This window comes from Toxorhynchites rutilus, chromosome 3 (assembly GCF_029784135.1).
Source record: "Toxorhynchites rutilus septentrionalis strain SRP chromosome 3, ASM2978413v1, whole genome shotgun sequence".
Taxonomy (NCBI): domain Eukaryota; kingdom Metazoa; phylum Arthropoda; class Insecta; order Diptera; family Culicidae; genus Toxorhynchites; species Toxorhynchites rutilus.
This window is the reverse complement of record NC_073746.1, coordinates 178021439-178034179: the sequence shown is the minus strand read 5'-3', so window position 1 is coordinate 178034179 and position 12741 is coordinate 178021439. Positions and strand designations below refer to the sequence as shown.

The 12741-nt window shown below is 41.8% G+C and overlaps 1 protein-coding gene across 1 annotated transcript in view; it reads right to left on the bottom strand.

Annotated features, from left to right (window-relative positions):
- Positions 1 to 323, bottom strand: part of LOC129773682 (uncharacterized) — a 33601-nt gene extending 33278 nt beyond the window's left edge. Inside the window, exon 1 of the mRNA XM_055777328.1 lies at positions 77 to 323. Within this exon, the coding sequence (XP_055633303.1) occupies positions 77 to 323 (247 nt within the window). The remainder of the gene's footprint in view (positions 1 to 76) is intronic.
- Positions 324 to 12741: the final 12418 nt, after the last annotated feature.

Here is a 12741-nt window from a genome sequence, read left to right as displayed (position 1 = left end):
CTGTAACATGTAAGAAATAAAACACCACTAGTTCATTCCGTGATCATACTTTTTTCACACTTTTGCGATTATTTACCGTTAAGCGATTGGGTACCCTGTAGCATGCTTTCAACACAATCCACACCCGCAGCCGTGCAAGCATCTGCCACGCTGGTTGATGTCGCTAGTCGCTTTCTCTGCCTGTACAGCCTCATGCGGTCAGCATTGGGCATGGCAGGCCTCGGTACTTCGCTTGTACCGTTATTTCGCTTATCCTCCGCTTCTCGTTCCCGCTTCCGCTTGCGGTAGTTTGCATCGTATTTCGCTTGCAAATGCTGGGACATTTTCACTATAACCGTGTAACCTGTATAAACTCGGAAGTCAAAAAGGCAACTAAAACTCTGCACGGGCTCTTTTTATGCAAATGTCAATGCAACGTAAGCGCCGCCTTTTTTTCTATGATTCCTAGACAGAGAGATCCGAACGACATTGCATGCATACTTTTTTTTGGAGAGGGCGTTTCGAAAACGAGAGCGTTACTTTGGAGGCACAATATTCAGCACAAGAAGCAATAACGCAAAAGTTGTATAATACATGATACATTGCTTGTATTGTGATATGATTTGTTTTCCATTTCCAATAGACAAAATATCTGTTGCATCAAATCAGTCTACATAATTTTTTGCGTTCGCTAATCCTCTCTCACAACACACATTTCTCGTTTGAGAAATTGTTGAGTAAACATCGTTTGCCAGTGCGCGTAGAGCGGGAATTCCTTAAGATTCATTGCACCTCTAATAAATTGCCAAAGACATGATCTTACGTTGGTCGCACTTGATTGAAAAATTCAAAACGAAATGTATTTGGTCACAGCATTATATGAGCAGCAAGCAAATAATTGCTGGAAAATAATAGGATTTTCGCGATATAAACATTTTCCGTTTTTCATGTTATGCATCCAATATTGGATACGAAAATTTTCTACTGATGGAGAAGAATAATTTTCAGAAGCTTTCCTGTTAATTGCGATTGATTGAAAAATCACAAAACCAAATGTATTTGATTGCAGTGTTATATGGATAGAAAACATTAGAATTAACTATTTCGCATCAATGTATTTTTCAATTCCCAGGGGAACTGGCAGAGTATTTTTCAGCAATGATTAATTCTTTTCAGATTTTCCTCGATACTCGAAGCCCACCAGTGGTTAATGCCAACTCGATAACCACCTGTTAATAGCACTTGATTGAAACATATTTGGTCACAGTGTTACATGGATAGAAAACATTCAATTAAACTCTTTCACATGAATATATTTTGAAAATTCCCAAAGGAACTGGCAGATTATTTTCCAGCAATGATTAGATCTTTCCGGAACTTTCTCGATGCTGAATGGCATCCTAACGGAAAGAGTTCTGCGCGTGTATGTGTCGATCCTTCGCCGTCCACCTCCTCCAGCACGTTAGGCAACGATGTTGTCTTGTCGATGTCCTCACGAAAAATGAATGTGTCTCACCACCAGAATATCGCTTAAGTATGCTTTTTGTGTGTGATTGAATCGAGAGAAGGTGTGGTTTACGATGGCAATTTGGAAGGCAAACTAGAGGGGAATGAACTCTCTGAGCTCGGAACTTTCGGCGACTGAGCAATAATCGATTGCGGGCGCATACAATATTGGATACGGAAATATCCTACTGATGGGGAAGAATAATCTTCTGAAGCTATCCTGTTAATTGCGATTGATTGAAAAACCACAAAACCAAATGTATTTGGTCACAGTGTTACATGGATAGAAAACATTCAATTAAACTCTTTCACATGAATATATTTTGAAAATTCCCAAAGGAACTGGCAGATTATTTTCCAGCAATGATTAGATCTTTCCGGAACTTTCTCGATGCTGAATGGCATCCAAAAGGAAAGAGTTCTGCGCGTGTATGTGTCGATGCTTCGCCGTCCACCTCCTCCAGCACGTTAGGCAACGATGTTGTCTTGTCGATGTCCTCACGAAAAATGAATGTGTCTCACCACCAGAATATCGCTTAAGTATGCTTTTTGTGTGTGATTGAATCGAGAGAAGGTGTGGTTTACGATGGCAATTTGGAAGGCAAACTAGAGGGGAATGAACTCTCTGAGCTCGAAACTTTCGGCGACTGAGCAATAATCGATTGCGGGCGCATACAATATTGGATACGGAAATATCCTACTGATGGGGAAGAATAATCTTCTGAAGCTATCCTGTTAATTGCGATTGATTGAAAAACCACAAAACCAAATGTATTTGGTCACAGTGTTACATGGATAGAAAACATTCAATTAAACTCTTTCACATGAATATATTTTGAAAATTCCCAGAGGAACTGGCAGATTATTTTCAGTAACGATTAGTTATTTCAACATTTTCCTCGATACTGGAAGCCCACCAGTGGTTAATGCCAACTCGATAACCACCTGTTAATAGCACATGATTGAAACATATTTGTTCACAGTGTTACATGGATAGAAAACATTCAATTAAACTCTTTCATATGAATATATTTTGAAAATTCCCAGAGGAACTGGCAGATTATTTTCAGTAACGATTAGTTATTTCCACATTTTCCTCGATACTCGAAGCCCACCAGTGGTTAATGCCAACTCGATAGCCACCTGTTAATAGCACTTGATTGAAACATATTTGGTCACAGTGTTACATGGATAGAAAACATTCAATTAAACTCTTTCACATGAATATATTTTGAAAATTCCCAAAGGAACTGGCAGATTATTTTCCAGCAATGATTAGATCTTTCCGGAACTTTCTCGATGCTGAATGGCATCCAAAAGGAAAGAGTTCTGCGCGTGTATGTGTCGATGCTTCGCCGTCCACCTCCTCCAGCACGTTAGGCAACGATGTTGTCTTGTCGATGTCCTCACGAAAAATGAATGTGTCTCACCACCAGAATATCGCTTAAGTATGCTTTTTGTGTGTGATTGAATCGAGAGAAGGTGTGGTTTACGATGGCAATTTGGAAGGCAAACTAGAGGGGAATGAACTCTCTGAGCTCGAAACTTTCGGCGACTGAGCAATAATCGATTGCGGGCGCATACAATATTGGATACGGAAATATCCTACTGATGGGGAAGAATAATCTTCTGAAGCTATCCTGTTAATTGCGATTGATTGAAAAACCACAAAACCAAATGTATTTGGTCACAGTGTTACATGGATAGAAAACATTCAATTAAACTCTTTCACATGAATATATTTTGAAAATTCCCAGAGGAACTGGCAGATTATTTTCAGTAACGATTAGTTATTTCAACATTTTCCTCGATACTGGAAGCCCACCAGTGGTTAATGCCAACTCGATAACCACCTGTTAATAGCACATGATTGAAACATATTTGTTCACAGTGTTACATGGATAGAAAACATTCAATTAAACTCTTTCATATGAATATATTTTGAAAATTCCCAGAGGAACTGGCAGATTATTTTCAGTAACGATTAGTTATTTCCACATTTTCCTCGATACTCGAAGCCCACCAGTGGTTAATGCCAACTCGATAGCCACCTGTTAATAGCACTTGATTGAAACATATTTGGTCACAGTGTTACATGGATAGAAAACATTCAATTAAACTCTTTCACATGAATATATTTTGAAAATTCCCAAAGGAACTGGCAGATTATTTTCCAGCAATGATTAGATCTTTCCGGAACTTTCTCGATGCTGAATGGCATCCAAAAGGAAAGAGTTCTGCGCGTGTATGTGTCGATGCTTCGCCGTCCACCTCCTCCAGCACGTTAGGCAACGATGTTGTCTTGTCGATGTCCTCACGAAAAATGAATGTGTCTCACCACCAGAATATCGCTTAAGTATGCTTTTTGTGTGTGATTGAATCGAGAGAAGGTGTGGTTTACGATGGCAATTTGGAAGGCAAACTAGAGGGGAATGAACTCTCTGAGCTCGGAACTTTCGGCGACTGAGCAATAATCGATTGCGGGCGCATACAATATTGGATACGGAAATATCCTACTGATGGGGAAGAATAATCTTCTGAAGCTATCCTGTTAATTGCGATTGATTGAAAAACCACAAAACCAAATGTATTTGGTCACAGTGTTACATGGATAGAAAACATTCAATTAAACTCTTTCACATGAATATATTTTGAAAATTCCCAGAGGAACTGGCAGATTATTTTCAGTAACGATTAGTTATTTCAACATTTTCCTCGATACTGGAAGCCCACCAGTGGTTAATGCCAACTCGATAACCACCTGTTAATAGCACATGATTGAAACATATTTGTTCACAGTGTTACATGGATAGAAAACATTCAATTAAACTCTTTCATATGAATATATTTTGAAAATTCCCAGAGGAACTGGCAGATTATTTTCAGTAACGATTAGTTATTTCCACATTTTCCTCGATACTCGAAGCCCACCAGTGGTTAATGCCAACTCGATAGCCACCTGTTAATAGCACTTGATTGAAACATATTTGGTCACAGTGTTACATGGATAGAAAACATTCAATTAAACTCTTTCACATGAATATATTTTGAAAATTCCCAGAGGAACTGGCAGATTATTTTCAGTAACGATTAGTTATTTCCACATTTTCCTCGATACTCGAAGCCCACCAGTGGTTAATGCCAACTCGATAGCCACCTGTTAATAGCACTTGATTGAAACATATTTGGTCACAGTGTTACATGGATAGAAAACATTCAATTAAACTCTTTCACATGAATATATTTTGAAAATTCCCAAAGGAACTGGCAGATTATTTTCCAGCAATGATTAGATCTTTCCGGAACTTTCTCGATGCTGAATGGCATCCTAACGGAAAGAGTTCTGCGCGTGTATGTGTCGATCCTTCGCCGTCCACCTCCTCCAGCCAGTTAGGCAACGATGTTGTCTTGTCGATGTCCTCACGAAAAATGAATGTGTCTCACCACCAGAATATCGCTTAAGTATGCTTTTTGTGTGTGATTGAATCGAGAGAAGGTGTGGTTTACGATGGCAATTTGGAAGGCAAACTAGAGGGGAATGAACTCTCTGAGCTCGGAACTTTCGGCGACTGAGCAATAATCGATTGCGGGCGCATACAATATTGGATACGGAAATATCCTACTGATGGGGAAGAATAATCTTCTGAAGCTATCCTGTTAATTGCGATTGATTGAAAAACCACAAAACCAAATGTATTTGGTCACAGTGTTACATGGATAGAAAACATTCAATTAAACTCTTTCACATGAATATATTTTGAAAATTCCCAAAGGAACTGGCAGATTATTTTCCAGCAATGATTAGATCTTTCCGGAACTTTCTCGATGCTGAATGGCATCCAAACGGAAAGAGTTCTGCGCGTGTATGTGTCGATCCTTCGCCGTCCACCTCCTCCAGCACGTTAGGCAACGATGTTGTCTTGTCGATGTCCTCACGAAAAATGAATGTGTCTCACCACCAGAATATCGCTTAAGTATGCTTTTTGTGTGTGATTGAATCGATAGAAGGTGTGGTTTACGATGGCAATTTGGAAGGCAAACTAGAGGGGAATGAACTCTCTGAGTATGAAAATTTCGGCGACTGAGCAATAATCGATTGAAAATTATATAATTTTGGCGATACGAAACATTTTCCGTTTTTCATGTTATGCATCCATTATTGGATACGAAAATATCCTACTGATGGGAAAGAATAATCTTCAGAAGCTTTCCAGCTAATTACACTTGATTGAAAAATTACGAAATCAAATGTATTTGGTCGCTGTGTTCGCCATATAATTAGAAAACATTAAAATAAACTCTTTCGCATGGATGTATTCTTCAATTCCCAGGGAACTGGCAGATTATTTTTCAGCATCGATTAGATCTTTCCGGAATTTTCTCGATGCTGTATGGCATCCAAACGAAAATTCTCATTTCAGTTTGGCCTGCAAAAAACTTTTCTGAACTCTAATCCATCAAATTTGGAGCCCTGAAAAGGGCCGTTGATTATATGCACCCTCTCCTTGGATTCGACGGGCCAGCTGAATGTCCTTGGGCATTATGTGACGCGTTTTACGTGGATAGCACACAAATTTGTATCTTCGAATAAGCCTCCTGCAGTGTCATAACCGCGGAACTTTGGAAGCGCAAGTCGGTTTTGAAGTCCTGAGCAATTCCACGAACCAAAAGCTGCAAAGGTAGCTTGCGGATCAGCAATTCGGCCGACTTCCGATAGCGATGAATTTCACGCAAAGTTCCCGGTCGATAGCGATGTGGCTTCTTCACCTATACTGCGGCTGGTGCGCTTATCCGAGCTGCTTTCGTGGTGCCTTACCACCGAAGGAATAACGAGCTGTCTGCTTAGTCCCGATGAAACGAGTCCTCACGGTGCGAGAGTAGAGTAAGAAATGAACGAAAGCAAGGGAAGTGTCAGTTTATAAAACATAAAAGAATCGAATGTAAACCCCACCCTCTTTATTATATAAGCTTACTGTATACTCACGAATATAATAAGGGTGGGATTTAGATTCTATACTTTTATGGTTTATAAAATGACGCTTCCTTTGCTTTCGTTCATTTCTTACTCTACTCTCGCACCGTGAGGACTCGAGCTCGTTAGTCTTTCGCAGACAGCTCGTTAGACATTCGGTGGTAAGGCACACGAAGTCAGCTCGGATAAGCGCACCAGTAGCAGGATAGGTGGAGAAGCCACATCGCTATCGACCGGGAACTTTGCGTGAAATTCATCGCTATCAGAAGTCGACCGAATTGCTGATCCGCAGCTACCTTTGCAGCATTTGGATCGTGGAATTGCTCAGGACTTCAAAACCGACTTGCGCTTCCAAAGTTCCGCGGCTATGACGCTGCAGGAGGCTTATTCGAAGATACCAATTTGTGTGCTATCCATGCAAAACGCGTCACATCATGCCCAAGGACATCCAGCTGGTCCATCGTATCCGAGGAGAGCGTGCTATATTAGCTTAGCATATAATCAACGGCCCTTTTCAGGGCTCCAAATTTGATGGATTAGAGTACAGAAAAGTTTTTTACAGGCCGAACTGAAAGGAGCATTTAGCGAAAATCGTGGTTTCGATAATAATTCGTTACCGATAGGTGCCATGGATATGGATTTCTTAATGAAGAATATGAAATACATGACATGATGTAGTGAATATATCCGAAGAAATCACTGAAACTGCATTATAAAATTATTTGTGTACGAATGCCGCAATCGATAGTCGACTCTAATTTGCGCTGAGTAATTTCCTCGGAGGACTCGATTCCTCCTTTGAACATTAATAATCTCTTTCTGGCAAAACGATGTGGTATGAATCACATTATTTGAATGATAGAATGAAGAAGTTTTCTGCCAATTTCCTTCAACCTCCAAACGTATCTTTCTCCCGTTTGTCGTTTTCGCGTTCGCTAATCCTTTCTCACAACACCCATTTCTCGTTTGAGAAATTGTTGAGTAAACATTGTTTGCCAGTGCGCGTAGAGCGGGAATTCCTACAGATTCATTGCACCTCTAATAAATTGCCGAAAGACATGGTCTTACGTTGATCGCACTTGATTGAAAAAATCCAAAACGAAATGTATTTGGTCGCAGCATTATATGATTAGAAAGCAAATAATCGCTCGAAAATGACTTGATTTTCGCGATGTGAAACATTTTCCATTTTTCATGTTATGCATCCAATATTGGATACGAAAATTTCCACTGATAGGGAAAAAAAATATTCAGAAGCTTTCCTGTTAATTGCGATTGATTGAAAAATAACAAAACCAAATGTATTTGGTTGCAGTGTTATATGGATAGAAAACATTAAAATAAACTCTTTCGCATGAATGTATTTTTCAATTCCCAGGGGAACTGGCAGATTATTTTTCAGCAACGTAGATAGCAACGAGAATTCCGCGCGTGTATGTGTGTGTGTGTGTGTGTGTGGCGGCTGCTCCGATGTTTCAAGCGGAACCGTGGCATCACTCTTCTCCTGATGCATTCCCTTTTGGCCTTAGGTGCACAAACAGGCTCTTGGTGACACCGTTCATCAGCGTTTTCATGATAAACGAAATTAGCTTCACAACAACAGCGACAACATGCTCCAATCGCTGTTCAATCATAACTGAGTGGGTTTACGAGCGACGCTCGCTTATATACCGATTGGTGATTTCAATAGCCTGTTTTGAAAGCAATTTTAAGACTATTGAAACAAGTTTTTGGATCAAAAAGTAACAAGTATATGACGCGTAGACATTTTATCTTTCAAATGATGTGTTTATCATACCATTTCGTTCAGTTGTTTAAGAGCTATTAACGCTCAAAATCTCGGTCTCCAGCGTAACGCTTTCGTTCTCGAAACTTTGGTTTTACACCCCGGTATAGAAATGAAAGACGTAGTCCTACGTCAAAAGAAGAACATAGTATTAGGCGAGCGAGTGAGAGAAACTGTTTTCTTATCACATTGCAAATGCAACTAAATTAATTTCCGAGCGGGCACCGGCTAATAAACCACTGTTCAGTCCGATGGCAGAAAAGAAATGCGATGCGACGCGATGCGATGCGATGCGATGCGATGCGATGCGAAGCGATGCGATGCGATGCGATGCGATGCGATGCGATGCTCTGTTCAGTCCGGTGGCAGAAAATAAATGGGATTGCCACTGTTCAGTCCGGTGGCAGAGAAGAAATGGGCTGTTCAGTCCGATGGCAGAAAAGAAATGGGATTGCCTCTGTTCAGTCCGACGGCAGAAAATAAATGGGATTGCCACGGTTCAGTCCAGTGGTAGAGAAGAAATGGGATTTCCACTGTTCAGTCCGATGGCAGAAAAGAAATGGGATTGCCTCTGTTCAGTCCGACGGCAGAAATTAAATGGGATTTCCACTGTTCAGTCCGGTGGCAGAAAATGAATGGGTTTGCCATTGTTCAGTCCGGTGGCAGAGAAGAAATGGGATTGAAAGAGAAGAACATAGTATTTAGGCGAGCGAGTGAGATAAACTGTTTTCTTATCACATTGCAATTGCTATGAAATTAATTTCCGAGCGGGCACCGGATAATAAACCACTGTTCAGTCCGATGGCAGAAAAAAAATGGGATTGCCTCTGTTCAGTCCGGTTGCAGAAAATAAATGGGATTGCCTCTGTTCAGTCCGGTGGCAGAGAAGAAATGGGATTGAAAGAGAAGAACATAGTATTTAGGGGAGCTAGCGAGAGAAACTATTTTCCTATCACATTGCAAATGCAACTAAATTAATTTCCGAGCGGGCACCGGCTAATAAACCACTGTTCAGTCCGATGGCAGAAAAGTAATGGGATTGCCTCTGTTCAGTCCGGTGGCAGAAAATAAATGGGATTGCCACTGTTCAGTCCGGTGGCAGAGTAGAATTGGGATTAAAAGAGAAGAACATAGTATTTAGGCGAGCGAGTGAGAGAAACTGTTTTCTTATCACATTGCAATTGCTATTAAATTAATTTCCGAGCGGGCACCGGCTAATAAACCACTGTTCAGTCCGATGGCAGAAAAGAAATGGGATTGCCTCTGTTCAGTACGGTGGCAGAAAATAAATGGGATTGCCACTGTTCAGTCCGGTGGCAGAGAAGAAATGGGATTGAAAGAGAAGAACATAGTATTTAGGGGAGCGAGCGAGAGAAACTATTTTCCAATCACATTGCAAATGCAACTAAATTAATTTCCGAGCGGGCACCGGCTAATAAACCACTGTTCATTCCGATGGCAGAAAAGTAATGGGATTGCCTCTGTTCAGTCCGGTGGCAGAAAATAAATGGGATTGCCACTGTTCAGTCCGGTGGCAGAGAAGAAATGGGATTGAAAGAGAAGAACATAGTATTTAGGCGAGCGAGCGAGAGAAACTATTTTCCTATCACATTGCAAATGCAACTTAATTAATTTCCGAGCGGGCACCGGCTAACTGTTCAGTTCGATGACAGAAAAGAAATGGGATTGCCTCTGTTCAGTCCGGTTGCAGAAAATAAATGGGATTGCCACTGTTCAGTACGGTGGCAGAAAATAAATTGGATTGCCACTGTTCAGTCCGGTGGCAGAGAAGAAATGGTATTGAGAGAGAAGAACGTAGTATTTGAGCGAGCGAGCGAGAGAAACTATTTTCCTATCACATTGCAAATGCAACTAAATTAATTTTCGAGCAGGCACCGGCTAATAAACCACTGTTCAGTCCGGTGGTAGAGAAGAAATGGGATTGAAAGAGAAGAACATAGTATTTAGGCGAGCGAGCGAGAGAAACTATTTTCCTATCACATTGCAAATGCAACTTAATTAATTTCCGAGCGGGCACCGGCTAACTGTTCAGTTCGATGACAGAAAAGAAATGGGATTGCCTCTGTTCAGTCCGATGGCAGAAAAGAAATGGGATTGCCTCTGTTCAGTCCGGTGGCAGAAAATAAATGGGATTGCCACTGTTCAGTCCGGTGGCAGAGAAGAAATGGGATTGAAAGAGAAGAACATAGTATTTAGGCGAGCGAGCGAGAGAAACTATTTTCCTATCACATTGCAAATGCAACTTAATTAATTTCCGAGCGGGCACCGGCTAACTGTTCAGTTCGATGACAGAAAAGAAATGGGATTGCCTCTGTTCAGTCCGATGGCAGAAAAGAAATGGGATTGCCTCTGTTCAGTACGGTGGCAGAAAATAAATGGGATTGCCACTGTTCAGTCCGGTGGCAGAGAAGAAATGGGATTGAAAGAGAAGAACATAGTATTTAGGGGAGCTAGCGAGCGAAACTATTTTCCTATCACATTGCAAATGCAACTAAATTAATTTCCGAGCGGGCACCGGCCAATAAACCACTGTTCAGTACGATGGCAGAAAATAAATGGGATTGCCACTGTTCAGTACGGTGGCAGAAAATAAATGGGATTGCCACTGTTCAGTCCGGTGGAAGAGAAGAAATGGGATTGAAATAGAAAATATAGTTATCTAAACGCCCTATCAACCCCGTTTTGATTGGCACGGTTTCCCCAACATAGCCATCAAAACCAAGCTGCCTGGGGAATGCGATGCGATGCGATGCGATGCGATGCGATGCGATGCGATGCGATGCGATGCGATGCGATTCGATGCGATGCGATGCGATGCGATGCGCTGTTCAGTCCGGTGGCAGAAAATAAATGGGATTGCCACTGTTCAGTACGGTGGCAGAAAATAAATGGGATTGCCACTGTTCAGTCTGGTGGCAGAGAAGAAATGGGATTGAGAGAGAAGAACATAGTATTTAGGCGAGCGAGCGAGAGAAACTATTTTCCTATCACATTACAAATGCAACTAAATTATTTTCCGAGCGGGCACCGGCTAATAAACCACTGTTCAGTCCGATGGCAGAAAAGAAATGGGAGGCGATGCGATGTGATACGATGCGATGCGATGCGATGCGATGCGATGCGATGCGATGCGATGCGATGCGATGCGATGCGATGCGATGCGATGCGATGCGATGCGATGCGATGCAATGCGATGCGATGCGATGCGACGCGATGCGATGCGATGCGATGCGATGCGATGCGAAGCGATGCGATGCGATGCTCTGTTCAGTCCGGTGGCAGAAAATAAATGGGATTGCCACTGTTCAGTCCGGTGGCAGAGAAGAAATGGGCTGTTCAGTCCGATGGCAGAAAAGAAATGGGATTGCCTCTGTTCAGTCCGACGGCAGAAAATAAATGGGATTGCCACGGTTCAGTCCAGTGGTAGAGAAGAAATGGGATTTCCACTGTTCAGTCCGATGGCAGAAAAGAAATGGGATTGCCTCTGTTCAGTCCGACGGCAGAAAATAAATGGGATTTCCACTGTTCAGTCCGGTGGCAGAAAATGATTGGGATTGCCACTGTTCAGTCCGGTGGCAGAGAAGAAATGGGATTGAAAGAGAAGAACATAGTATTTAGGCGAGCGAGTGAGATAAACTGTTTTCTTATCACATTGCAATTGCTATTAAATTAATTTCCGAGCGGGCACCGGCTAATAAACCACTGTTCAGTCCGATGGCAGAAAAAAAATGGGATTGCCTCTGTTCAGTCCGGTTGCAGAAAATAAATGGGATTGCCACTGTTCAGTCCGGTGGCAGAGAAGAAATGGGATTGAAAGAGAAGAACATAGTATTTAGGCGAGCGAGCGAGAGAAACTATTTTCCTATCACATTGCAAATGCAACTAAATTAATTTTCGAGCAGGCACCGGCTAATAAACCACTGTTCAGTCCGGTGGTAGAGAAGAAATGGGATTTCCACTGTTCAGTCCGATGGCAGAAAAGAAATGGGATTGCCTCTGTTCAGTACGGTGGCAGAAAATAAATGGGATTGCCACTGTTCAGTCCGGTGGCAGAGAAGAAATGGGATTGAAAGAGAAGAACATAGTATTTAGGGGAGCTAGCGAGAGAAACTATTTTCCTATCACATTGCAAATGCAACTAAATTAATTTCCGAGCGGGCACCGGCTAATAAACCACTGTTCAGTCCGATGGCAGAAAAGTAATGGGATTGCCTCTGTTCAGTCCGGTGGCAGAAAATAAATGGGATTGCCACTGTTCAGTCCGGTGGCAGAGTAGAATTGGGATTAAAAGAGAAGAACATAGTATTTAGGCGAGCGAGTGAGAGAAACTGTTTTCTTATCACATTGCAATTGCTATTAAATTAATTTCCGAGCGGGCACCGGCTAATAAACCACTGTCAGTCCGATGGCAGAAAAGAAATGGGATTGCCTCTGTTCAGTCCGACGGCAGAAAATAAATGGGATTGCCACGGTTCAG